General features: G+C 53.8%; 3 protein-coding genes across 6 annotated transcripts; 1 reads left to right on the top strand and 2 right to left on the bottom strand.

The window, feature by feature from the left end:
* The first annotated feature begins 70 nt into the window (after window positions 1-70).
* On the top strand, window positions 71-13,086 carry NAALADL1 (N-acetylated alpha-linked acidic dipeptidase like 1). Its single transcript, XM_082476978.1, has 18 exons — window positions 71-2,248; window positions 2,335-2,507; window positions 2,590-2,711; window positions 3,098-3,220; window positions 5,063-5,346; window positions 5,448-5,552; window positions 6,242-6,327; window positions 6,453-6,572; window positions 9,869-9,954; window positions 10,038-10,101; window positions 10,187-10,254; window positions 10,509-10,600; window positions 10,682-10,772; window positions 11,511-11,592; window positions 11,677-11,850; window positions 11,925-12,012; window positions 12,123-12,215; window positions 12,530-13,086. The coding sequence occupies exons 1-18, from the start codon at window positions 2,049-2,051 to the stop codon at window positions 12,714-12,716; spliced, it is 2,238 nt and encodes a 745-aa protein (XP_082333104.1). The 5' UTR covers window positions 71-2,048; the 3' UTR covers window positions 12,717-13,086.
* A 133-nt stretch (window positions 13,087-13,219) lies between these two features.
* Window positions 13,220-16,442, bottom strand: SAC3D1 (SAC3 domain containing 1). Its single transcript, XM_082476992.1, has 2 exons — window positions 15,262-16,442; window positions 13,220-14,180 (listed from the first exon to the last, which is right to left on the bottom strand). Exons 1-2 carry the CDS (start codon window positions 15,992-15,994, stop codon window positions 13,678-13,680), a joined length of 1,236 nt encoding a protein of 411 aa, XP_082333118.1. The 5' UTR covers window positions 15,995-16,442; the 3' UTR covers window positions 13,220-13,677.
* Window positions 16,443-16,554: 112 nt separating this feature from the next.
* Window positions 16,555-24,950, bottom strand: SNX15 (sorting nexin 15). 4 transcript variants are annotated; one of them, XM_082476994.1, is made up of 8 exons: window positions 24,720-24,948; window positions 22,423-22,458; window positions 22,083-22,203; window positions 20,645-20,760; window positions 20,374-20,542; window positions 19,913-20,056; window positions 17,414-17,671; window positions 16,555-17,120 (listed from the first exon to the last, which is right to left on the bottom strand). In XM_082476994.1, the coding sequence occupies exons 1-8, from the start codon at window positions 24,816-24,818 to the stop codon at window positions 17,014-17,016; spliced, it is 1,050 nt and encodes a 349-aa protein (XP_082333120.1). In that variant the 5' UTR covers window positions 24,819-24,948; the 3' UTR covers window positions 16,555-17,013. The 4 variants fall into 4 exon arrangements, with proteins under 4 accessions (XP_082333120.1, XP_082333121.1, XP_082333123.1 ...); XM_082476995.1 differs by lacking the exon at window positions 24,720-24,948 and adding an exon at window positions 24,378-24,508; XM_082476997.1 differs by lacking the exon at window positions 17,414-17,671 and having other exon boundaries at window positions 24,720-24,950.
* Between the last annotated feature and the right edge of the window lie 2,069 nt (window positions 24,951-27,019).

The following is a 27,019-nucleotide window of genomic DNA, read 5'->3' as shown; positions in this document are numbered from 1 at the left end:
CACACACACGTGCACACACAAAGTCTACCATGCCCAGCTCCCCCAGATTTCCAGGCATCTTTGGGCCAAACAATGGTTTGCAGCCTGGGGACGTCCCTGGTGGTCCAGTGGTTAAGAATCCGCTTTCTAATGCAGGGGATGCGGGTTCTATCCCTGGTTGGGGAACTAAGAGCCCACATTCTGAGGGGCAACTAAGCCCGCACGCCGCAACTACTGAGCCTGCGCACTCTGGAGCCCACACGCCACAACGAGAGAGCCCGCGTGCCACAACTAGAGAGAAGCCGGCGTGCCGCAACTGGAGAAGCCCATGTGCCGCAACTAGGACCCAATGTAGCCACATAAATAAATAAATAAATATTTAAACAACAAACAAACAAAAAAACTCCAATGGGTTGCAGGCTGGCTGGGCAGAATCCCAAGGCAGGATAGGCCATGGCAGGTGGAAGGAGTCACACTTGAGCCCCAGAGACCTTCCCAGCCCGGCCTGGCTGTCTATGAAGTCTGAAAGAGGCTTATACCGAGTACTTGGAGGCTCCCTCTCCCTCTCAGCCCTTATACATGCCAGGCCATCTGTAAGGATGGCCTGCCCCTTGCCTTCTCTGCGTGCTGAATGCCTTCTCATCCTTGGAAGATTCCCCTCAAGTGTTCCCTTCTGGACAGAATTTGTCATTCTCTCCACTGGGAGCATGTCGGTCCTCCCTCTATAGGGGCGCTTACCACATGGTTGAACCCAAAGCCTATCTGACTCCCCTGCTAGACTTGAGTTCCTGGGCACCTTGGCTTCCCCAGGGCCTGGCATGGATGTGGCATAGGGCTGAATAACTGAAAGATGCTTTCAGGTATGAGTGAAGGAGTGAATAAATGAATGGATGGATGAATGAATGGATGGATGAATGAATAGATGGATGGATGAATAGATGGATGGATTCCTGGTAGGGTCAGGGGATGGAGGTCAGCTTGTCAAGAAAGTGTGCTTCTCCGGCTCTGTCCTCTAGAACAGTCTTCCTTTCTTTTTTCTTTTAATTTAATTTACTTTTTGACTGCGTTGTGTCTTTGTGGCTGCACGCGGGCTTTCTCTAGTTGCAGCGAGTGACGGCTACTCTTTGTTGCAGTGCGTGGGCTTCTCATTGCGGTGGCTTCTCTTGTTGCGGAGCACGGGCTCTAGGCACATGGGCTTCAGTAGTGGGGGCTCGCAAGCTTAGTTGCTCTGCGGCATATGGGACCTTCTTGGACCAGGGCTCGTACCCGTGTCCCCTGTGTTGGCAGGCGGACTCTTAAACACTGCGCCACCAGGGAAGTCCCCAGTCTCCTTTTCTAAGAGTCCCACTTCCTCCCATAAACTGGAACCCCTGCAGGATAGTTACAGAGAATTCTTCTGAGTCCCTCTTCTTCCCTTAGCTCTAGGCTTAGCATTTTAAGGGGTCAGATGAGGTAGGAGTGGCTAAAATGTACTGAGTTCCTACTATGGGCCCAACACCACGCTAGACATTTTTACAGATGTGGCCTTGTTTAATGAAAACAGCACCACAGTTTTGTGAAATAGGTTCTATTATCCCATTTTACAGCTAAGAAAACAGGCTCAGAGAAGTTAAGTGAATTGCCTAAGGTCACACAACTTACTCTAGCAAAGGATGGGATTTGAACTTAAAACCCAGTCCAGTAGCCAGGGCTGGATGTGCTGGAGATGGAATGACACCAGGGAAACAGGGGCAGGGATGGCGGGCAGCAGGCCCAGCCCCGCTCGGGAGACAGGGGCTGAGTTCTAGTCCTACCTTGGCCTCTCCTACTGGGAGACCGTGGGTGAAACTTTGTCCCTCTCCAAGCCTCAGCGTCCACGTATGGATTTGATGCCCCTTGGAGGTCTCTTCCAAGTGAATGTTGCAGAAATCGAGCTGGATGTGAAGAGCTCTTGGCCCTTCCTGCAGGACACTCCCTTACTTTCCCTGCCAGCTAGTGGCCAAAGGGCAGGGCCACCTATTAGGTAATGGTTAACTGGACCTGACACCCCATCTATAAGGAGCCACAGCAGCTGGCCAAGACTCCGCAGGATGCAGTGCGTGAAGGTGCTAGGAGGGGTGCTGGGGGCCGCTGCCCTCTTGGGGCTGGGGATCATCCTGGGCCACTATGCCATCCCCAAGGGGACTGACCTGCCAGCCCCCAGTGCCTCAGCCTCCCAGGACCTGGACCTGGAGATCCTTGAGGCTGTCATGGGACAGCTCGATGCCAGCAGGATCCGGGAGAACCTTAGGTGAGAGGCCTGCCCATATGCCCCTCCTGTTTGCCAGAGGCTCCTCCCTGACCCTGGGCCCACCCCTCCCTCTGCCCACCCTGCAGGGAACTCTCCAAGGAGCCGCACCTGGCCACCAGCCCCCGGGATGAGGCGCTGGTGCAGCTGCTACTGCAGCGCTGGCAGGACCCGGAGTCGGGCCTGGACTCAGCAGGGACCTCTGAGTACGAAGTGCTGCTGTCCTTCCCCAGCCAGGAGCAGCCCAACCGTGTGGATGTTGGTGAGGTCCTGCTCTGGCCTGGGGAGGCCTGTGGGCCGGGGGAGCTGCCGGGCCCAGCCCGGACACTGCCCTCTCTCCACAGTGGGTCCTGCTGGGGACATCCTCTTCTCCTCCCAACGAAGTGAAGAGAACCTGACTGGGGAGCAGGGGGACCCCAATGTGGTGCCACCGTATGCTGCCTATGCTCCCCCCGGGACCCCGCAGGTGGGCCTGGGACACCCCCTCCCCACTGCCATGGCCCAGCTCCCGCTGGCTCCTACCCCAGCTGCTCCCATTCTGACCCAGGGGCAGTTGAAGAAAAGCGCCTCAACTGGGGCTCAGCCCCACCCAGAATTTACTTGCTTCCACACTCCACTACGACTCCTTTTGCCCATCACTTAGTCATTCAACAAACACTAATGGGCCCTGCTCAAAGCCAGACCTGATACAGGGTACCTGGACACAGAGCAAACCAGGTGTGACTTTGTCTTGGGGAGCTTATAAGCTCTAGGCGAGGTTGGGGGACAGAATCTAAATCCTTCCTCCTGCCACTCAGCCTTTCCCCTTCTTTCCTGGGCCTGGCTCTAAGGGTCACCTTCTCTGGGGAACAGGGCCTCCTCGTCTATGCCAACCGGGGCTCGGAAGAAGACTTCATGGAGCTACACCATCAGGGCATCAAACTCCAAGATAGCATCGTCCTGACCCGCTATGGGGGTGTAGGGCGCAGGGCTAAGGTAAGCAGCAGCCCCCAGTGCAAGGGGCTGGGTGGGGAGGGGGGCTGGCAGTGGGCAGGAGGATGTGCAGGGGAAGGGGATGGAGCAGGGCTGAGGGGTAGGCCAGCCCTGGGCTCGGGGCAGGAGAGGGTGAAGGACTCCTTCCACCCACCAATGGCCTGCTTTGGCACTCTGCCCAGCCAGGCTCTAGCCCATTGATTGGCCCAAAGAACACTTAGGTGCTGTGTGACCTTGGATATCTCCCCTAACCTCCCTAAGCCTTGGGAAATAAAGGAATTGGGCAAATTTTTCAGCTTTGATATTCTGGAAGTCTAAGTCCTCCTGTGAAGTAGTTCTTCTGAACATTTGACTTAAATCCCTCCTGCTGTCCCCTCCTCAACAACTTGCTTCTTTTCAACACAAAATTTTGACTGAGGGTTACATGTCTGTGTTTTTTTAAGTGTTTACTTACTTATTTATTTTAAAAATAAAGAGGTATAGAGTGGGAGCAGGGACTAGGGAGTTAGTCTTTAGTGGGTCCAGAGTTTCAAATCTGCAAAATGAAGAGAGTTCTGGAGGTGAATGGAGGTGATGGTAGCACAATAGTAGGAATATACTTAATGCCACTGAACTGTATGCTTTAAAATGGTTAAGATAGTAAATTTCATGTTATGTGTACTTTATCACAATTTAAAAAGAAGTAAAATAAATACATAAATAAAAGATGTGCCCATGATAAGAGCTGGAGGTAAAAAAATGGAAAGAAAAGAGAAGAAAAGAAAGGGGAACAGGCGTGGTGGAATTATACAGATTATGAAACTTCCAGTTTAAAAAAAAAAAAAGTACAGAGTGAAAAAGTTTTCTCATAATGCCATCCTCCCAAAAGGTAGCTTGTTTGTTTGTTTATGGGATATGTATCCAGAGTTTCTTTGGGAAGAAGAACATATGAAGATATATTCTTACTTACTTCTCCTTTTATATAAAAGTAGCATACAATACTGCTCTGAGCTATGTTTTTTTCACCTTAATACATCCTGGAGATCATTCTTAATTGGTACATAAACTCTGTCCTTGATTTTTTTTCTTTTTAATGTACTGTTTTGTTTTTACTGTCCTAAAATATATATAACATATATTTTACCAGTTTACCAGGTTAACCATTTTTTAAATGTACAGTGCAATGGCATTAAGGATATTCACAATATTGTGCAATCATCACTACTATCCATTTCCAGAATGCTTTCATGGTTCCAAATGAAACTCTGTACCCATTAAACACTAACTCCCTTATTCTCCCTCTGCAGCCCGTGGTAACCTCTATTTGACTTTCTGTCTCTATGAATTTGCCTCATCTAGGTACCTCACATAAGAGGAATCACGTGATATTTGTCCTTTTGTGTCTGGCTTATTTCACTTAGCATAATGTTTTCAAAGTTCATTGATGTATCAGAACTTCACTCCTTTTTAAGACTGAGTAATATTCCTTTGCACGTTATATACTAGGTTTTTCTTATCCATTCATCAGTGATGGACAGTTGGGTTGTTTCCACCTTTTGGCTACTATGAACAGGGCTCATATGAACATGGGTTTAGGAGCACATCCTCCTTCTTTTATACAGCTGCATAGTACTCCACTGTAGGGTACCTCAGTTTATTTAATGACCCGATTGATGAGCCATTGCCTAGGCTCAACAGTCTTTTGCTGTCTCAAGCAGCACGGCAACAAATGACTTGTGTAAGTATCATCTTGCCGGTGGGAAGACAGATCTGTCCTGGCTTCCACAGTGAGGGAGGGAGGAAGAGGAACAAGATGTGCCCCCTTCTCGCCCCTCCCCTAAACACAGTCTCCTCTGCCTTCTACAGGCTGTGAATGCTGCCAAGTATGGGGTGGCTGGGGTGCTGGTGTACACGGACCCTGCAGATATCAACGACGGGAAAAGCTTGCCGAACGAGACCTTCCCGCACTCCTGGGGCCTTCCTCCCTCGGGGGTGGAGCGAGGCTCCTACTTTGAGTATTTTGGGGACCCCCTGACTCCTTACCTTCCAGCCAACCCCTCCTCCTTCCGCCTGGACTCTGACAGTGCCCCAGGATTTCCCCCAATTCCCACTCAGCCCATTGGCTTCAAGGATGCAGAAGTCCTTCTCTGGTGAGCTTTTGCCCTGGGGTCCCCTGCCCACTCTCCAGCGGCCCCCAAACTTCAACCCCCGCACCCATATTTGCTCTGATGGGCCTCCCCCTCCTCCCCAGCAACCTCCAGGGAACCTCAGCCCCGGCTGCCTGGCAGGGAGCCCTGAGCTGTGACTACAAGCTGGGGCCCGGCTTCCGTTCTGATGGTATCTTCCCAGCAAGCAGGTGAGATGGGGCCCCCTCCTCCCCCAACGCTCCCCTTCTCTTCCCTTGTTATGCTTCCTTGCCCCTGGTTTCCTCTCTGCTCACTTCAAGGCCTGGCCTTTCCCTTTCTCCTGTCTCCCAACCCCTCCCTGATTCCAGAATATCTGTCTTGTCTTTGGGAAAGCCTGTGAAACAGCTGCGTGCCCCACAAGGCCCTGTGGGGTCCCCCCCCACCTCATCTTGGACCTCCATTCTCCAGCCGCCCCCTCTCTTGAACACACCAAGCTCCTTCCCACATCAGGGCCTCTGCACTTGCTGTTCCTGCTGATGGGAACATCCCTCCCCACGCTCTGTCATTCCTGGCCCGCACTAACCTCCCCACCTGCCACCAGGTACCCGTCAGTGTCCTCCCGAGCCCCTTCACTGCCTGCAGTTGTTCACTTCCTCAGGAGAGGGAGGCCCCACGAGGGTGGGGTCCATGTCTATCTCAGTCATCGCCCAGAGCCTGGTACGCTACTGGCATACACCAGGTATCCAATAAGTGAGTGACTACAAAGGAGAATTGGAATCAGCAGAGCTGGGCTCTAGCCTCGCTGTCTCTCCCGGTATTTCTGGGCAAGTGACCTTGCCAGGTCCCTTTCCTGCTCTGGGCCTCAGTTTCTCCCACATTGGTGGAGGGGAAGACTCCTAACATCCCTACGCTCCCCCAGCCAGGTGAACGTGAGTGTCTACAACCGCCTGGAGCTGCGGAACTCCTCCAACGTCCTGGGGATCATCCGCGGGGCCGTGGAGCCTGGTGAGCGCCTCCTCACTGCTGCCTGCGCCCCCAGGACCCGGTCCTGCTCTGAGCGCCCCTGACCACACCCCCTCTGCCCACCCTGGCTCCTCCTCTTGGGTGTCTGACTCTGCTCCTCCCGCCAGACCGCTACGTGCTGTATGGAAACCACCGGGACAGCTGGGTTCACGGGGCCGTGGACCCCAGCAGTGGCACTGCTGTCCTCCTGGAGCTCTCCCGCGTCCTGGGGACTCTGCTGAAGAAGGGTGAGCTGATCCTGCTCCCCTGGTCCAGGGACTCTCTCCCCAGGAGGTCGCCTCCAGCCCAGTCCTCCCTGAGCTTTTGGGCGTCCTGTCCCCCCTCCTCTCTCTCATTCTCCAGTGCCCACTTGGGCGAAGCTTGAGGGCCCTGGGGGCAGACATCCATGGACACCAGCCCTGGCCTCGCTCGAGTAGCCCAGTGTGGTACAGGGAACTTGTGCAATACCTTCTGAGGGTTTCCTGGGCCCCTCCAATGAAGCGAGGCCAGATGTGGCCTCGAGCGAGGCAGTGCCCAGGCTCTGCCCTCAGGGAGTCTCAGCCCAGTTGAGGCAGGGGTGACGGACAATCGTCAACTCAACACATATGTCCCCCATGGCTACTATGTGCCAGGCCAGTTCTAGGCACTGGACATCCCCCAGTGAACACCAGGGTTCATGCTGCAATGACAACTGTGAAACGTGCTATAAGGAAAAATATCTACCAGGCTTTCCAGATGCAAGCCAGAGCTCAGGGAGGTGGCAGTTCTGGGAGCGGTAAGGGTGGAGATCCAGGTGGAGGGCACAGCATGTGGGAAGGAGCAGCTGGACCAGGTGGCAGAGCTGTATATTTCCTTAAAATAAGGACATTTTCTTTCCTAACCACAGTGCAATGCTCAGAATCAGGAAATTAACAGTTTTGCCAATTGTTCTGAAAACTTTTGTTTTATTTGTTTTTAAATGGGCAAAGTACTTTATTTATTTAATTTTACTTTTGTGGCTGCATTGGGTCTTCGTTGCTGCGCGTGGGCTTTCTCTAGTTGCGGTGAGTGGGGGCTACTCTTTGTTGCGGTGCGCGAGCTGCTCATTGCGGTGGCTTCTCTTGTTCCAGAGCACGGGCTCTACGCGTGCGGGCTTCAGTAGTTGTGGTGCATGGGCTCAGTAGTTGTGGCTCGCGGGCTCTAGAGCACAGGCTCAGTAGTCGTGGCGCATAGGCTTAGTTGCTCCGCAGCATGTGGGATCCTCCCGGACCAGGGCTCCAACCTGTGTCCCCTGCATTGGCAGGAGGATTCTTTTTTTTTTTTTATAAATTTATTTTATTTACTTTTGGCTGCATTGGGTCTTCGTTGCTGCACGCGGGCTTTGTCTAGTTGAGGCAAGCGGGGGCTACTCTTCGTTGCGGTGCACGGGCTTCTCATTGCGGTGGCTTCTCTTGTTGGGGAGCAAGGGCTCTAGGTGTACGGGCTTCAGTAATTGTGGCACGTGGGCTCAGCAGTTGTGGCTCGCGGGCTCTAGAGCGCAGGCTCAGTAGTTGTGGCACATGGGCTTAGTTGCTCTGCGGCATGTGGGATCTTCCCGGACCAGGGCTCGAACCCCTGCATTGGCAGGCGGATTCTTAACCACTGTGCCACCAGGGAAACCCGGCAGGCGGATTCTTAACCACTGCACCACCAGGGAAGCCCCTGTTCCAATAACTTTTAGAGCAAAAGAAATTTCTGGTCCAAGAACCAATCCAGGATCACACGTTGCACATGTAGTAGTTGCATGGGTCGTTTGTAATAGTTTCTTAGCTGTTCTTTCTTTCATGATCCTGATATTTTATTTGTTGACTGTCCCTCAATTTGGGTTTGTCTGATTAGATTCATCTTATGCATTTTTGACAGAAAAAAATGGGAATTTTTCATTGCAAGCATGTATCATTTTATACTTAAAAAAAATTTTTAGGGCTTCCTTGGTGGCACAGTGGTTAAGAATCTGCCTGCCAATGCAGGGGACACAGGTTGGAGCCCTGGTCCGGGAGGATCCCACAGGCCACGGAGCAACTAAACCCGTGCGCCACAACTATCGAGCCTGCGCTCTAGAGCCCGCGCACCTAGAGCCCGTGCTCTGCAGCAAGAGAAGTCACTTCAATGAGAAGCCTGCACACTGCAACGAAGAGTAGCCCCTGCTCGCTGCAACTAGAGAAAGACTGTGCGCAGCAATGAAGACACAACACAGCCAAAAATAAATAAATAAAATTTAAAAAAAAATTTTTTTTAATTAATTAATTAATTTATTTATTTTTGGCTGTGTTGGGTCTTCGTTTCTGTGCCAGGGCTTTCTCTAGTTGCGGCGAGCGGGGCCCACTCTTCATCGCGGTGCGCGGACCTCTCACTATCGCGGCCTCTCTTGCTGCGGAGCACAGGCTCCAGACGCGCAGGCTCAGTAATTGTGGCTCACGGGCCCAGTTGCTCCGCGGCATGTGGGATCTTCCCAGACCAGGGCTCGAACCCGTGTCCCCTGTATTGGCAGGCGGATTCTCAACCACTGCACCACCAAGGAAGCCCTAAAAATTTTTTTTTAATTTTATTTATTTGGCTGCACCGGGTCTTAGTTGTGGCACGCAGTATCTTTTAGTTGCAGCATGCGGGATCTAGTTCCCTCACCAGGTATCGAACCCAGGCCCCCTGCATTAGAAGCGCAGAGTCTTAACCACTGGGCCACCAGGGAAGTCCCTATACTTAAAAATTTTTGGTTTAAAACAAAAAGATGAGGAATGATCAAAGGGGACTGAGTTGCATCCAGAGATGGGAGCACAGCCAGGAGCCCATAGTGCCATGGAGGGGGAAGGGGAGTCTGAAGGAGGTGAGGGGGCAAGCAAGGACCTCGGAGGCTTCCGGGAGGTGGCTGAGGCCTGTGGCAAGAGCAGCGAGGGCACAGAGACTGGAGATGGAAGCCAGGCTGCGGGAGGCTATGAGAAGCAATGTGGGGCATTGGTTAAGCCCCTGGACTCTGGAGCCAGGCCTTGGATTTGAACCCTGGCTCTGCTGCCTACCAGCTGTGTAATCCTGGCAAGTCATTAAACTTCTCTATGGCTCAGTTTCCTCAATGGAGACAGTCATAGTCTGTCCCTCATGACGTGTTGTACGGATTTGGCTCAATCTGGATAACGCTCTAAGGAGAATGTGAATGTATCATCACCAAGTGAAGGCGATTAGGGGAGAGTTTTGCACAGGATGCATGGAGGAGAGAGTTGGGGGACCTCTGATCAGCATAGCCAGAGAGAAGAGGGGGATAGGGCATTCTGGCAGAAGGGACCACCTGACGGAGGCAGATCGGTGTTGGCGACAATGTTGGGGGGGGGGGTTTCACAGCAGAGGAGGGGCGCTGGTAAAAGGAGGATGGAGCCTCAGGGAAGGCTTGGCCAGGGAGGTGCCAGGACCTACCTCCAGTCGCCTGTGCCCCGCCCGTTCCAGCCCTCCCTCCCCTCCACATCCCCAACCTTCCCCCTAAGCCACCCCAGGATCCGAGGGATCTTGCCCTCCAGCCCTTTATCCCCCTCCCCAGGCACCTGGCGTCCCCGAAGATCAATCGTGTTTGCGAGCTGGGGGGCAGAGGAGTTTGGGCTCATCGGCTCCACAGAGTTCACGGAGGTGAGCGAGCCCCGCAGCTCGGCGCTCGAGGGGATTTCCGGGGCAGGGCAGCGCGGGGCTGACGGGGTCCCATCCACCTGCAGGAGCTCTTCAGCAAGCTGCAGGAGCGCGCCGTAGCCTACATCAACGTGGACATCTCGGTGTTTGGTATGAGGGGCGGCTGGGCTTACTCGGGGAGGAGGGAAACGAAAGGGCGGGGCCCGAAGAGAGTCTTTCTCGGATCCCCTCACAGCCAATGCCACCCTGAGGGCGCAGGGGACGCCCCCGGTCCAAAGCGTCATCTTCTCTGCAACCAAACAGGTGGAAATGGGAGGGGCTGGGAGCTGGGCCGGGAGGAGGACGGTCGGGGCGGGGCGGGGCTACACGGGGTAGGCGGAGCTGGAGCTGGTAACTTATTAGAGGGGCTGGGGGTGGGACTGAGGCTGCGGGGTGGGCCTTGTAGGACCCGCAGGACTGTGCGTGGGCTGGAAAGTCGGGTGGGCAGAGCGGAGGACCAGCCTGGTCGCTGGGCCTGCGGAGGGGCCAGCCCCGAGACTGGATCCCCCTCCGCTCAGATCCGCGCACCAGGCCCCAGCAGTCTCAGCATCTATGACAACTGGATCCGATATTCCAACCGTAGCAGCCCGGTGTACGGCCTGGTCCCCAGGTGAGCCCAGGGCCGGAATGGGGACTCCGGGCTGGTGAGCAGGCCCAGCGCCCTGCAGCCTGACCATCTTCCTTCCCGCAGCCTGGGCACTCTGGGTGCGGGCAGCGACTACGCACCCTTCATTCACTTCCTGGGCATCTCCTCCATGGACATCGCCTACACCTATGACCGGGTAAGCGGACACCCCTCCATCCCCCAGCCCGGTTCCTTGCTCCACCAGCCCCCTCCTCTCCTTCGGGCCGCTCCAGTGCAAACTGCATCCGGCTCCATCACTCAGTAGCTGTGCTACCTCAGCCAAGTTTCTTTACCTCTCTTGAGCATGTTCACCCTCATCTATGTTATTTTATCAAATTTAAGATACAACTGAGTATAAGATGCACTGTTATGATATGCACTATTCAGGGGGGAAAAAAAGCACTGTCAGTTAGTTGCAGGATGACACTGACTGTAAGAAGCATCCTGATTCCAGAGATCTTAAAATGTTTATCTCAGAATAAATAACAGTATAAAACAGGGGTGGTCTGAGGGTAAAATGAGATAAGGGATGCAGAGTGCCCAGCCTGTCTCCCTGTTTGATGCTCCAAAAGGCCCTTTCTCCCCTCCATGGCTACACCACTCTTTGAGTGGTGGAGTTGGGATTTGAATCCTCTTGTCTGACTGCAAACCCCAGGTTCTTCTCCTTCATCTGAAATGGGAAACTGGCACCTGACCCAGCTTTGCCACTTATTAGCTGTGTGATGTCAGGAAGGTTACTTAACCTCTCTGAGCCTGCTTCCACCTCTGTAAAGTAGGAATCCTAGAACCTTCCTCACAGATGTGGTGACAATTGAATTGAAATAACGTCTCTACATTGTACACTTCCTTCCACTTCCCATCCCAAGCTTGTCACCTCTGGGTCTTGTTCCCCCAGAGCAAGACCTCAGCCCGGATCTACCCTACCTACCACACAGCCTTTGACACCTTTGATTACGTGGACAAGTTTGTGGACCCTGGTGAGGACGAGGGCAAGGGGCATCCTGAGGCTGGAGGAGGATGGGCTGAAGACTGAGCCCTGGCCTTGTCGCCCTTCCTGCAAGGTTTCAGCAGCCATCAGGCCGTGGCCCAGACCGCGGGTAGTGTGCTTCTCCGGCTCAGTGACAGCCTCTTCCTGCCTCTTAATGTCAGTGACTACAGCGAGACCCTCCGCAGCTTTCTGCAGGCTGCCCAGCAGGACCTTGGTGGCCTGTTGGAGCAGCACAACATCAGCCTGGGTACGGAGCCCCCCAACACTGGGGCATGGGGAGCCCTGCATCCCCAGGGCTAAGATGCTGGCTGTTCCCCACAGGACCTCTGGTGACCGCAGTGGAGAAGTTTGAGGAGGCAGCCACGGTGTTGGGCCAACACATATCAGCACTGCAGAAGGGCACCCCCGAGTGAGCAAGGGCTGCAAGCAGCTGTCTGGGAGGGCGGCATACAGGGCAGGATGCAGGCTGGCAGCTGGGCTGCTGGCTGTAGGGTGACCAGAGGGCCCTGTCACCTCCAGCCCCCTGCAGGTGCGGATGCTCAATGACCAGCTGATGCTCTTGGAACGGGCTTTCCTGAATTCGCGAGCCTTCCCAGAGGAACGCTACTACAGGTGAGCCTCTCCTGAAGCTCTTGGGAGGTGCAGTGAGATGAGGCTGGGTAATGGGCACCCGCCGGAGGGAGGAAAATGTCAGTTTTGCTGGCCTTTAGAGCACAACCCAGTCCCTTGAGACAGTTGGAGAGTCAGGCTCAAAGGATGGGAGGCAAATCGGTGAAGGTCACCCTGGGACTAGAACCTATATCTCTTCGCACCCCCAGTGGAGAGGGGCTTTTGTGCCTAGCTGTATACAGGAGCTGTTCCAGGCTGAAGCTCCCCTCTCTCCTGGTCCCTGAATGGTCCTGATCCTCCCCCATTTCTCCTGTCAGCCATGTGCTCTGGGCACCCCGCACCGGCTCTGCAGCCACGTTCCCGGGCCTGTCCAATGCCTGCTCCAAGGCCATGAACACAGGCCCCGGATCTGCAGCCTGGGCTGAGGTGAAGAGGCAGCTCAGCATCCTGGTGGTGGCCCTGGAGGGTGCAGCAGCCACCCTGAGGCCTGTGGCTGACCTCTGACCCTAGCCCTCATTCTTCAGCTCCCACCCCCACCCTTTATCCTAACCCTCTCCCACTCCAGTTTTGAGTGTGTCCCCATCTCTCCTGATGCTAGGAAAGGGCACGACCACAGGACCCTCTCAAACTTCTGAGGCAACAGTTCAGGGCCCCACCAGTGCAGACACTTGAAGGGAGTGACAAGCCCCAGATGAAACTTTCCCTCTTCCTGGCTCTTGGTTGGCAGAGGGTGAACAGGAGATAGGGACGGTGGCGATGGCAAAACCACCAACTGCTCTTGGTGGTGGGTGGGTGAGGATGGGACGCATAATGCCAACCTTAGATGTCAACTAAGAGACCACCAGAGCTACTCCTCAGCGACCAGCGGGGAAACTGAGGCCCAGGGTGGATAGGGCATTGCCCAATTTGGGTTCCTCTCCCCCCACACCCCTAGCATGTCTCAACTCCTCCCTGCCCTCCCCAAATAAATCGAGCCTAGCTGTTGTCCCTGCAAGACAAGTTCCTTTCATTTATTTATTAATTTTTAGACTTATTTTATTTATTTATTTTTGGCCACGTTGGGTCTTTGTTGCTGTGCGCAGGCTTTCTCTAGTTGCGGCGAGCGGGGGCTACTCTTCGTGGTGGTGCGCGGGCTTCTCATTGCGGTGGCTTCTCTTGTTGCAGAGCATGGGCTCTAGGCGCACGGGCTTAAGTAGTTGTGGCTCACAGGCTCAGTAGTTGTGGCTCGCGGGCTCTAGAGCACAGGCTCAGTAGTTGTGGCACACGGGATTAGTTGTTCCGCAGCACGTGGGATCTTCCCTGACCAGGGCTCAAACCCGTGTCCCCTGCGTTGGCAGGTGGATTCTTAACCTCTGTGCCACTAGGGATGCCCAACGAGTTCCTTTTACTGTGTGGGAATCATGAAAAAAGAAACCTGAGCGCTTCAGCCCCAGTCCTGGGGCTCTGGGAGACTGCACAGCCCTCCTCATGCCGCAGACTTGGGTCTGTCCACAGCCTCATCTTCCTCCTCTGCCGTGACCACCTCTTCCAGGGTACGCCCTCCAAGCTTGTTCCCCACCAGTACTTGGCAGGTCCCGGCAGGTGGCAGCCCCTCCTCAGTGTAGCGACCCCTCAGGAACACAACTCTCTCCTGTCCATCTAAGGGCAGTCCATGGGCCTGGCACAGGTCCCGTGCCTCCTTGGGCCCATCCAGGGCCAGCAGGTGGACCATGAAGCCCAGGGGCAAGGTCTGGCCTTTGGGGGTGCTCAGGGCACAAGCGAGGCGGGCCAGGGCTCCCCGGCGGGCACGGCCCACATGGCACTGCACGGCGCAGCTCTGCAGGTAGGGCAGGGTCCGGAGCAAGCGAAACAGGCGTGCAGCGTTGCCTTCGCGGAAGGCAGAGTCGACTGCCAGGGCAGTGCGCAGGGCCGGGCACGAACGCAGGGCAGTGGGCAGCTGCAGAATCTCGTGAAGGGCCTCCACCGAGCCTGTGAGGGCGGGAAGCCTGAATGAGGACGCCGATTCCTTCTGGAGCAGGCCCACCTTCCGTGCCATCCCCTTAGGTCTCCCCCTATCTCCCCTCCCACTCCCACCTGCTCGGGTCTTCAGCCACGCCACGTCCTCGGGCCCTCCACTGAGCTCATCACCCTACCTCACTCCCCACCCCACCCCCACCTCCCAGTCTGGCCACGCCCCTCCCCCAGGCCAAGCCCACCCTCCCTCCCCCTTTCCCCCTTGGCCCCTTCCTAAGCCATATCAGAATTTGTTGCCAGAGGTTCCAGAACCCCTTCAAATAGTCTGGGTCCTCATAATAAAGTGAGGCAGTGTCTACAGAGGAAGGAAACAGGACCAGATAATTTAATGACTTGCCTCAGACTGCCTTAGAGTTTGTATGTAGTAGAACTTGACCCAACCAAATCTGAGTTTTCTGACTTCCAGCCCAGTCCTTTCTCCACTGCCCTAGCTGCCCCAAGGTTTGGGAGTTGCTTCTGCCACACCTTCCTCTGTCCGCCTGGTGAGGCAATTATTTTTTCAAATTCTGCCTCTGCTCCTCTTCCAAGGAGAATCACGACACTGGAAACTTGGGTCACTTTTTGTAAACTGAGGCTTCTGACCCATTAGTGGGTTGTGAAGTCAACAGCATTTTATTACAATTAAATAGAATTTATTAAAATGCACCATCCATCCATAGAAAAGATCTAGTCTTGAACCTTTTGTTTCAGATACGTTTGTTAGCATATGTGTTCTTGGCTGCTTTGTAACACTGACTGAACTGGAGGTTTAAAAAAAAGTTTGAAAACCACTATTTACGTCAACTGTCCCATTCTAACCCCATCCCCTCCACTTTTGTAACGAGAAAACTGAGACCCAAAAATGGGAAGAGACAGGCCAGAAGGTCCAAGTAGGGGCTCGGTGCATCTTGTGCATTGGCTGAGATACACATTTAGGAGGCAGGGATGGAGAGGGAGCTACTGGTGAGGTTTTAAAGCTTCTCCTTCCTTTCCCGGCCTCCACTGTCCTCACAGAGGGCCGCCTGCCCCTTGTTCTATCGCGGGGATCCCGACTCACCTAGGTTATAGAGCAGAAAGAGGCCCTGGAAGGTGGCCTGGCGGGGGTGGGGCCCGGCGCCCAGCGCATAGCAGCGCCGCAGAGAACCAAAGCCCTCCTGCACCTGGGCCTGCAGCAACATCGGGTCCGCCGGCCCGTGCGCTGTGCTGGGTCCGAGCCGCGCCACCACAGCCAGCAGCACTGCCAACGCCGCTTCCAACACCAACGCCGCCTCGACGTCGCCCGCGCCCTGCAGAGCCAGGTCCAGCCGCACGGCGCGCAACCGGTCCGCCACGAAGCTGGCTACCTCCGCGCGGGACGCGTCGGTGCGCTCCACCACCTCGCTGGCCAGGTAGCGCACGGTGGCCAACAGCACGGACGGCGGACGCAGCTGACTCGGTGGGGGCCGGATCTTGCCGGCGGCCGGCCGGCTGTACTCCTTCACTGCGCGCTGCGGGTCGGCTCGGGGCCTGGGCCCGCGACACCCCGGCGCCACCTCGAAGCGGTGCAGGCGGCGCTCCTTTTCGCGCTGGGCGCGCTCAGCGGCCGGACACATGTCCACGCACGTGCCCTCGGGCAGCTCGTAGCCGGGCATGGGTGGGCTCGGGGGGAAGGATGGGCGCTCAGCATCCGGTGGACCGGTGCGGCCACTCGCCCCATCCTGCGGGAGAGCACGCCAAGGCCGGCGGAGGCTCTGGGGAGGCGGGGCGGGGCCGACCCCGACGGGCCCGCCTCCCCGCCCTGGTCTAAGCATCCCCGTCGCCCGTTTGGCACCGCCGTTCTCTCACCGAGTCCTGTCGCTTCCAACAGATCTTCGAGCAGGCCTCCCGAGATGCTCTGCGTTGTAGTTCAGGGTCAACACTGTTCCTCACGCTCAGGCCCAGCTAAAGCCCGCACATCATGCACCTCTGCGGTCTGCGGCACTCCCATGATGCATCGGTTTGTAGTCCCTTCCGCAACCAATCGCTTTGTAGGAGAGGCGGGGCAGGAGTGGGGCCACGCCTTCCCAGGCTCCAGCCCTCTGAATCATCACGGTTTGGCTTTGAACCACGGGGCTCGAAGTGCGTGCACCCGCTTTGGTTCCTCTTCACCCAATAACCGGGCTCAAGGGGCCTTGCTGTCATTCTCTTCTGTTTCCCTGGAGACTCTTCTCCCTATTTTCTAGATCAGGGGTCAGCAAAACTTTCCTGCAAAGGGCCAGAACAGTAAATGTTCTGGGATTTACAGGTCGTAACCAGTCAACTCTCCAACTATTCAACTCTGCTGGTGTAGTGAAAAAGCAACCATAGACAACACGTAAACAAACGAGCCTGGTTGTGTTCCAATAAACTTTTATTTTTCAGATACTTACATTTCATGTAATTTTCACCTGCCACAGAATATTATTCTTTTGAATTTTTTCAACTATTAAAAGTAAAAACTCTTCTAGCTTGTGGGCCTTACAGAAAAAAGGCAGTGGGCCATATTTGGCTGCGGGGCGTAGTTTGCAGACCCCGGTTCTAGATGGATAAACAAAGAGCCTAGGGACCAGAGCTGCTGCTCACATATCAAGATAGAGACGGGCAGGATCAGACGTGTGAGTCCCTGATTTCAAGGTGGCAGGTGTGGTCAGGGAGCTGAGAATTCATTATTTGTCTCATTCTTGGTCCAGCTACACACAGAAATGGCCTCTGGAGTTACAAGACCAGGAGATCAGGCCAGGCACCAGGGAGAGGAGAAGAGGGTGGCTGGCAGTGCTGGAGCTAGAGTCCTGGGAAAGGGTCCTCTCCCGTCTCAGGGTGGGAGCTGGGACAGATGCAGGTGCAGGATTTCCTCTGCCCGCTTCAGGTACTCAGCTGCCTTCTTCTTCACACCCTCCCGGCGGGCAGGTGATGGGTCACCTGTGAAGACAGAATGGCTCAGCGGAGGCACCTGGGTTCAGAACCCCTGGTCTAGCCCCTTACAGTTCAAAGCATCACCATGTGTCTTTCCCTGCTCCCTGGGAGGCAGATATATTTTCCCCATTTTACAAATAAAACTGAGGCCACAAGAGGTAAAGAAACAGCCCAAGGTCATACAATTGGTCAGTGAGGAGCAATTCTGATCCTTGACTTGCTTGTTTTTTACTTTCCTCTCCCTTCACTGCACCATCCAGTACCCCAGGCCTGACCCTCCACCCTCCAGTCCCGCTCACCAGGAACTCCCTGAAGCAGGATGTGCACACCATCCCGGTAGCCCTGCAAAGCTGCAGCGTAGGCGCCTGCCTTCTCATCCCGTAGGGCCTGGGTGATGAGCTCTGTGGCTTCGCTCAGATAGGCAGGGGCGGGCCCTCCTTCCTCGTCCTCTTCCTCCGCCTGCCCTCCTGGCTCCCAGGGTTCCTGGTCCAGTCTTTCAGATTCTGCCTCCAATGCTGCCAGCTCACCCATGTGGGTAGGACTGGGGCCTACACCTTCTGCAATCAGATATGGAGGACTCAAGCCAGACTGGACCTCCTATTCCCAGAGCCTGCTGCCCATCCCCAGACCTCTCTTGCCCACCAACCTGTCCTGGGTTCTTCAGTGCCTGAGCAATCCAAAAGCCACTTGTACATAGCACACTAGCCATGATCTATTTGATTGGTGGGGTTCGTGTACTTTGGTAAAAACAGCCATACCTCCCTAATTCATTGTTTCCCTTTCCTTCTTTCTTTTTCTTTCTTTCCTCCTTTCTTTCTTTCCTCCTTTCTTTCTTTCTTTCAAGGTATAATTGATTTACAATATTATATAAGTTTCAGATGTACAATGTAGCCTAATTCTTTCTTTAGGTACACATTAACATTAGTTTGCAAGCTCTGGGTCACTGGTTCTACTTCCGTCCTGACTACGCTTGACCTATAAATCCAAGAATTTCCTCCATAAAGTTTAACTGAAGGATGCTAGACCAACTATGCCAGGTCAAGGGTAGAAATGCTCCAAGCCTTGTAATCTTAGAATAATGGATCCAGAAAATCTCAAGGCTTTTTTAAGGTCTTACAATTTCAGCTGAGGCCCCCAAATGTGAAGACAGTGGGTGGTAGGTATTCGCACATTCCAGAGAGAAGGGCTCTTATATCCTCTAGGACTGGCAAAGAGATGGTTAAAGATGCCCTCCATAGCTTACACAAAAGAAGGCTAGAGATTTGGTGAATCTTTGATGAAAGGGCCTTTGAAGGGAAGGTGCAGGACTAGGAACCACCACTGCACACCACCGGCCTGGAGAGGGAAGGGTGGGCCTCTCTCCAACCCTATCCAAGGGACTCCATGTGGAGACCAGGGGCCTCTTACAGGAAGGGGAGGTGACATCTCACTTCCCAGTTGGACTACAGCCCTCCCTGTGTTGCTAATGGAGCAGAAGACGGAAGAGTTCTTGGGACGCCCTAGTACTTGAGCTCAAGAGCCTGGTGTACGTGCTGAAGAAAGAGAGACGAGCGCCGGCTCCTCGCCTGGAGAATTCCGATGGTGAAAGGCTGGCTGGAGGTGCCCACAAAGTGGGGCAAGGGTAGGAGGCAGCATCTGAGTGAAGTGCACTTCCAGGCCTGGTGTGGGCAAGGATTTAGGAGTTTGTCCATGGGCCAAGGGAATGTCTTATGGGAGCTGCCTTTGAGGAGTCTTGACAGGCTCCTGCCCAAGCATCTGGGCACTGGGTACCCCAGGGGGCTTGGCTGGGGCAAGGCAGAGTATCTGGATGCCCGCCTACCTGTGGCTGGTTCATCAGCCATGGTGACACCACTCTTGCCTTTCCCCTCCAGTCCCTTCTTTCCCTTCCCCAGCCCTGGGAGCGGGGCAGGGTGCGGGGGGGAAGTAGAACAAGAAGAGTAAAAGGACAGTCCTCACACCCTTGTCACCATGGCCAAGGGCAGTCAGGCCTGAGCTGGTGGGAACGTGGATGGGAGAAAAGTGGATGGGAGACTGAGGTCCTGATTTGGATCGGACCCCAGAAAGCTAAGGGCCTGCCCAAGAGGTCACCAAGGGAAGCCAACAAAATGGGCTTAAAAAGACTGCTGCGGAATCCAAAATGAAACTGCTGCATGATGATCCGGAAGTGCAATCAGCCACTTCAATACCCCAGTTGCAGTAACAGCATAAACTTGGAGAATTTTAAAACGGAAAGACCCCGTGTCTCAGAGCCTGGGATGGTCAAGTCCCTGATCTGACAAGGAGCTCAGGACCAGGGCCTCCATGGGGGGCCTTCCATCTCTGGTGCCCTCACATGTCAGTGGCTGCTCCAGGGGCCTCCTCTGCTGTTCTCTGAGCCCAGACCTCCCCTCCCTTGACCAACAGGGCCTCTTGGCAGAAGATCTACAGCCAGACCCCAAGCTAGCCAGGAAACCCCACCTCGGGCTTCCAGCAAAGGAACTGAAACCCTCCCGGGGCACGGTGACACCCTGCTGGTTCCACAGTTTTCTCAGGGAGAAGATGCCACGGTGGGAAGTGGCTCACTTCCTCTGTGGTTGCTCACTGTACAGGACCGTCCAGCTTGCCAGCGTGGGGGAAAGGGCACTGCTTCTAATTCTCACCAAGGCTGCCTTTCGCCCACAGGGGCCGCCTTTCTCAGATTTACACGGGCAAGGCGCAGGCCAGCCAGTGGCTGTGCTCGCCTCTGCCTCCCTGCCCCTAAGGACCTCCTGCCCAGTTCCCCCCCTCGCCCCACCCCCTCACTTGTCCCAACTTGTTACCTTCCTTGGAGAAGGGGTCAAAGAGGGCAAGCTCAGCCTCGGTGAGGGGGCCTCGGCCGGGGGAACTGGACGCCTCCTCGGTGCTCCCACAGTTAAAGAGGAGATCCAGGGCCTCCTGGGCAGGGCTGGATGGCAGGGGGTCCACTGAGGAATAGATCATTGGGGACATTCATGCCTGCTTTTATTATTTCCCAGCTTTCAAAATGTAATTACCCTCTCACTGTATCCTTTCAGCAACCACAGGCATAGATAAGCCCGTTCTTAGGGTTTGTGCCCATTTTACAGATTAAGAAGCTAAAGCCCAGAGAAGGAAAATGACCTGTGCAGAGTTCCTCAGCAGGACGGTGGTAGAGGAGCTGGGAAACACCCCAGGCTTTTCACTGAGGAGGGAGTGGTCCCCACCCCCCATATACACATGCTCTGGGCCCTCCAGCCCTGGCTCCTTCTCCCACCCCATGTACCTGGCACCTCCAACTCCTCGAGGCCCCTCCTCTCTGCGGGGAGCGGCTGGGGCAACCAGGGCTCATGAGGCTGCACCCGGGGTTCATCAGGGGGCGGTGTGGGGATCAGAGGGGGTGGCAGGATATGCACGTCTCTGGACATCTCGGAGGGCCGTGTCACCTCCCCACCCTTCAGGAGAGAAAGACCAGCCAGGGGGAGTCACAGGGTGCAGCCTGGTGGGCAGGTAAGCTTCCCAGGTGCGGGGGACGGGGGAGGAGCAGGTACACATACCCGGAAGAACTCCTTGAGTTGGGGGCTGTTGTTGAGTGCGGGGATGTGCACAGTAAAGCGAAGCAAGTCCTCGGCCCCCTTTCGCCGCTCCTCGATCACCGAGGCTTCAAACCGGCCTGCACCCGCCAGGACAAGGGGCAGGGAGAGAACAGTGACCCACAAGGGCTTCTGGCCCCCAGGCCACTTTTCCTGGTTCTGAGGAGCCCACTGCCCCCCTCCCCATTCTCCTAGGAATCTTTCTTGGCTCCTCCTGGGGTGAGGGTCTTGCAAGGAGGGACCAATCTCCCTACTCATCCATCTACCAGATGTTTGTTGAGCACCTACCATGTGCTAGGTTCAGAAGGTGAATGAGAGAGAAGCAAGGTCTCTGCCCTCATGCGTATCACATCCCAGACAGGGGGAAGCAGGCAACCAACAAGAAACAAATAATTACAGGTGGTTTTGATGTATCAGGGAGGAAAGTAAGACTCAGAGAGGGGAGGTGACTCACCCAAGGTCACACAGCAAGTAGCCCCATTTTTACAGTTTCACTGTTCTGGTCTAGGTATCATGCAGAGTTATTTAACTCTGGGCTAGTTATCATGCTGTCAGGGTGGGTAGCCTGCTGTACTTCCCATTACCTGGCATAATCTGCCAGGAACGAGCTTTCACCTTCCTACAAAAGAACATCTCCTGTGAGTCTAGAGATACACGTAACAAGGAATATGAGCCTCACATATAATTTACAATTTTCTAGAAGCCACCTTTTTTCTTTTTTTTGGCCGTGCTGCACCAGCTTGTGGGATCTTAGTTCCCCAACCAGGGCTCGAACCCGGGACCACAGCAGTGAAAGTGCCAAGTCCTAACCACTGGACCACCAGGGAATTCCCGAGAAGCCACATTTTACAAAAGTAAAAAGAAACAAGTTAATTTTAATTATACACTCTATTTAACCCAGTATATCCAAAATATTCTCATTTGAACATGTAATCAATACGTAAATTACTGAGATAGTTTACATTCTTTTTTCAGTGTGTATTCAACCAGACAGCACATCTCAGTTCAGACTAGCCACATCTCTGGTGCTCCTCAACCACAGGTGGTCCGTGGCTGCTATTTCTGGACAAGCGCACGTCTAGAGGAAACACTGGCTTGTGGCTTGGAGTTCAGGTTCTGACACTTACAGGTCAAGCCCCTTCATCTCCCTGAGCCTCAGTTTCCTCATCTTGAAAATGGGGCTAATGAGAACAGGAATGTTAAAGGGCTCGACACACAATAAGGGCAGAGCAGTTTCCCCATCTGTCAAATGAGGCCATCTATCTCTAAGGGCCCTTCCAGCTGTCTGAAACACGTCTTTGCCAGGAGTTTCAGGGTCCCTCTATCCAGCCCTCACCAGCAGGGGTCCCCTTTGCTCAATGCCCTCTCCATCTCTGGCCTGAAAGCTGGGATCAAGACTCACCAAACACCTGGGCACGGGGGAAGGCAGGGAACTCCTCCAGGCGGCGGAAGAGGTTGCGGTGGGTATAGGCCAGGTCTCCATGCAGCTTTCGAAAGTCACTGTACCGCTTCCAGACCACCACCTAAGAGGGACACGTGACTTGACAGGGCTGAACAACGGTAGGAAGCGGCCTTCCCCACCCCCAGCCTGGCCCCACACTGTGTGTGCATTAGGGCACAGCACCCCCTCCTCCCAGGGCCAGCGAGGAAGGGGGGCTGGTCTCCTGGCAGAGTTACCCCCGTCCCTTTACTGTTTCCAGATCTGGAATTGCGAAATGGTCCCTTCCTCCCAGGAGGCTCACCTCTTTGACATTCTCCGGGTCCCTCTTTGAGATGAACTGAGGAAGAAAGTTAAGAACCAGTGAGACCAGAGATTGACATCGCAGACACCCCATCACCCTGTAAAATCGGAGCCACCTCCTAGCCACCTTCAGAGGGGCAGAGCGCTTTGGCCAGTGGTATCAAGGTGTCCTGGCTTTAAGGCTTTGAGTGTAACTTTTAGCAGTTTTTCTACCAGGCACCTTAGTTTCTTCATCTGTCAAATTGTTACCGGTCCTTGGACTCTTTAATCAACAGAAATTGATGAGGCCAGCTGAGAAATTCAGGCAAGGCTTCATTGGGACCTAAGGCTTTACTGGTTTGGGATGGAAAACAAGTAACACGTGCCCTTATCCGCTGTCTCCGAGGAGGGTTGACTGTTTCCTTAAATGGGGTGAGGGCAGGGGCGGATCAGTGGGTTGGGCTGGAGGGGTGGCTTAGGTGGTCTGCCCACCCCCTTGGTGGTGCTGTGTGCAGGGAGCATGCGCGGTACCCTGCTTCTGCTCCAGGCACCTCAGAAGCGGCAACTGGTTTGTGGTCTTTTTGTATCTTATTGTTCATAATTGCCTAGACTTTGCAGGCACGCAGTTATTTTTAGCCCCTTATAGTTTCTTTGTTTTCTGTTTGTCTAGGTGCAAGTGCAAGCACTCCAGTAAAGGGTCCCAGGCCCCAGCCTGTCTCAAAATGGGAGGCTCCATCCCTAAAGGCCCGTCTAGAGGACTCCATCCTCAGCCCAACTTTTATCTCAGTTCCTTCAAAGGGCCAAGTCCCTGCATCTCCTTCTGAAACCAAAGAACCCCAAGTTCTCTAAAGAATGAGGTTCTGTCCCAGGAGCCATTTCTCCCTTAAAGGAGGAAGCCTGTGTGTGTGAACACTCCCGGACATAGAAGAAACCCTCACTGGGGTTGTGACCCAAGAAGAGCAGACTGGTGTCTGAGGTGGAAAAAAAGACTCCATGTGCATTATGTTACGTTCATAATAATTAAAAAAAAAAAAAAAATCCTACAGCTTGAAGTAACTTTGACAGTTTTCAAAACATCTGTTCATTATCCTAGACCCCAGGGAGGCAGACATGATTCACATGCCCATTTAAAAGATGAGGAAGTAGAGGCTCAGAAAGGGAACATGACCTGTGGAGTGACTGCTAGCACTGAAACCCTGGACTTTGCTTTTCACAACAGACTTGCCTAAAATATTTTGGATAAAAGAAACTATATTTAAAAACCATTGAGGAGGACTTCCCTGGTGGCACAGTGGTTAAGAATCCGCCTGCACATGCAGGGGACACGGGTTTGATCCCTGGCCCGGATTGATCCCACATGCCACGGAGCAACTAAGCCGTCGCGCCACAACTACTGAAGCCTGTGCACCTAGAGCCCGTGCTCTGCAATGAGAGAAGCCACCACAATGAGAAGCCCGTGCACTGCAACGAAGAGTAGCCCCCGCTCACCACAACTGGAGAAAGCCCGCACACAGCAACAAAGACTCAACGCAGCCAAAAATAAAAGCAAATAAATAAATTTCTAAATCACTTTGGAAGTCTCTACATTTTTGCTTCACTTTAATAGTCATTAATGCACCAGTTTAATATTTGCCTACTTTAAAATTGTAAAAGTACAAAAATTTTACAGTGGAAAATCTTCCCCAGGCAGTTCTTGTATATCATTCTACAGATACTCTGTTATACTGTTTGTTTTTAATTCTTTTCATGATTTCTTCCATCTTTATATATGCTTATAACGTTGTTACTGCTTCATACATCAACTTTAGTCTTTATCTATTGACTTCCTGCTGTGTGAAGAGACTTACTCCTTAATTTCTTTTGACCTGTATTAATTTTTAGTCATCCACAAGCATTATTTATTTTAAAATTAAAAGTAATTCAACTCCTTAAAGGGCTTTTATGTAACTATCAAACAAACCAATAGACAAAACTTACTCCAAGAGATTGGAGAACTAACCAGTATTTGAGTTGAGCCAGAGTTTTCATGTTAACTTAAATTCACAGCCTGACGGATAGATGCCACGCGTTGCGCGTGGTCACCCACACCTCACAGCCTGGGCACTGCCGTCACGCCCTTTTAAAAGGGCAGCGCCCTCCTATGGCCCCGCCCCTTGATGGCTAAAGAAGTAAACTAAGGCCCTACCGGCACCTCCCCTTAAAGGGGAAATCCATTTCTGTCGTCTAAAATGGGAGCTTCCAGCAGCGTCTTGCCTTAACGTAAAACACGGCCCCCCCCTCTTGTTAAAAGGGCAAAGTCCCCGCTGGGCCCCACCTCACCTGCGCCGTCACTTTGTACTCTGTGTAGCCCTTTGGGTGGGTCCGGGGTTCGGAGACTGTGTAGTGCCGCAGGAAGTCGTCCTTCGCCTGGCGGGACATGGCAATCGAGCTGGAGCAGAGCTGACCGCCGGCTTCCGCCTCCTCCACGCCGCCCCCGCCCCTGCCCCTCCAGGTCAGTCTCCGCCGGCCACAGCCTCTCCCGGGCCTGCGCTTTTCGTCCTCGGGCCCAGGGAGCTGGTCGCAAGTGACAGTGCAATTCTCGGCCAGGGCGCTTGGCCAAGGGAGCGTCTAAAAAGTCCTCGGTTGTTGGTAAAGCAGGAACTAAGTGATTTGAGAATAAGGATTGGGGAGGTTGGATCAACTCAGGTCTGCTTAGAGATAAGCCCACCCCACGCGATCGTAAACCCTCATCACATATCTCCAAACGACTTCTCCTTTGCTTCCCAATTCCCTTCTTTCATCCATCCACCCAACTTTTATTGTGTTCAGTATGTGCCAGACATTGCCAAGTTATTTCCCTGTCTTCTTCCCGAGGATTCTCTAAATTCACGTTTTCTGGAAAGGTGGGGGGAGCAAAAAGAACTCCAGAGAAGCACAATGGTGTCATAGGTTCTGAAGTCACATGTCTTACTAGCTGCAAGAGATTCCCTTAACTACTCGAGCCTCAGTTTGTCGTCTCTAGAATGGGGATGTTTATAATAGAATCTACTGCAGTGGATATTTCTTTTTCCTTTGTTGATCTGTCCAGCGTTCACCCCTGCCTCTTTCTGTTAGCACCATAGCACCAGATCTTTAGAGGTAGTTCGCTAGTATGTGCAGCCCTCCAGCCTCTTAATCCAGAATCCAAAGGTGCCAGCCCCTTTCCTTGCCCCAGGTCCCAAGTGGGGGCGGGGGACTCCCTCCTGAAGCCTTGAATCTTGAGTGAGGGACAGAGGGCACAGTGCCTGGCAAGGGGACTAAGTTGTTCCTTGAGTACAGTGCTGGCTGCGGGTTTGGCCGCCCAGCCTTGGGAGCACTCTGTTTTCTAAGCCTGGATGTCCGACCTCCATCGAGATGCCATGAGTTCCCAGTATCCTTCCAAGAGAGGCTTTTTCTGCTAAAGGCTGTAATCTGTGTCCGGGCAAACCATCCAGGACCCTGACTGATACCGCTGAAACCGAGTGGGGCCTGGGCACAGAGGCCTCCTTTTGTCCACCATTTCTTAGAGGCAAGACTCCAGCCTCCATGACCTTCCCTGAGTTCCAAAGGGCGGATTTGAACAGTTGCTAATCAAGGGAGGAGCAGCCAAGAAACCCCCTGAGGCGAGATTAAAGGGACCAGAGAAGCCCATCAAGATTGAGATGACCACCTGAGATTAGCCTGCTCACGCCCTTGTCAGAGACCCCACCTTTGAACCACCGTTATAAAACCCTCCATCAAATCCTCTGGGGTCGGGGCACATAGTTTTTCGAGACAGAAGCCCGGTGTGTTCCCCTTTGCCTGGCAAAGCAATAAAGCTATCCTTTTCTACTTCACCCAAAACCCTGTCTCCGGGATTTGATTCGGCGCCGGTGTACAGAGAGGCCGAGCTTTCGGTAACACCACCACCACCGCCAGTGTTCGAAGCTTGAATGCAGTAGCATGGGTGAAGTGCTCATGGCTACTCTTTGTTACTGGAACTCAGATGAATGGGCGCTGTAACTCCAGAAAGAAACACAAAGCAAACTCCCAAATCAGACTCCTGGGAGCAGGGAAAGAGGGGAGTACATCCAGGAGGTGTTTGGGAGAAGGCTGGGATGGAGTGGTGTCCCCTCCCACAGCCCACACCAGGGCACCTCTGAAGACCCCTTTAGACATCCGCTCCTGGTCTTCAGAGTTCTCTCAGCAGGGCTGTGGCTCCAAGTTCCCTTCTTGCCCATCATTCCCTCCCCTCCCTTGCCCAGATGAGTGAGTCAACCCAGATCAGTGGATGGCTGAGTTCACATTGATTGGATCTGCTTGAACTCCTACTGGTTCAAATAATGATAATTATAGCTGACATACAGCGCTTATGACACACAAGGAACACACCCATTTGGTCCTCCTCCCAACCCTAGGAGGTAGGTGACACTATCTTTAACCCAGATGGGGAAACTGAGGTACAGACAGGTTAAGCAACTTGCTCAGCGTCAGTCAGTGAGTGGCAGAGCCAGGGTTTGGCTCTGGAGACTGGGTGTCCGCTCACCACAGGGATGGAACCTTGGGGACCACAGTGCCAGTCTTGCACAGAGGACAGGGCAAGCAGTTCTAAATTTCTACACTAAAGGACAGTTTATGTTCTA

This window comes from Balaenoptera physalus (genome assembly GCF_965194825.1).
Source record: "Balaenoptera physalus genome assembly, chromosome: 10".
Classification (NCBI taxonomy): Eukaryota; Metazoa; Chordata; class Mammalia; order Artiodactyla; family Balaenopteridae; genus Balaenoptera; species Balaenoptera physalus.
This window is presented reverse-complemented; position numbering and strand designations above follow the sequence as displayed.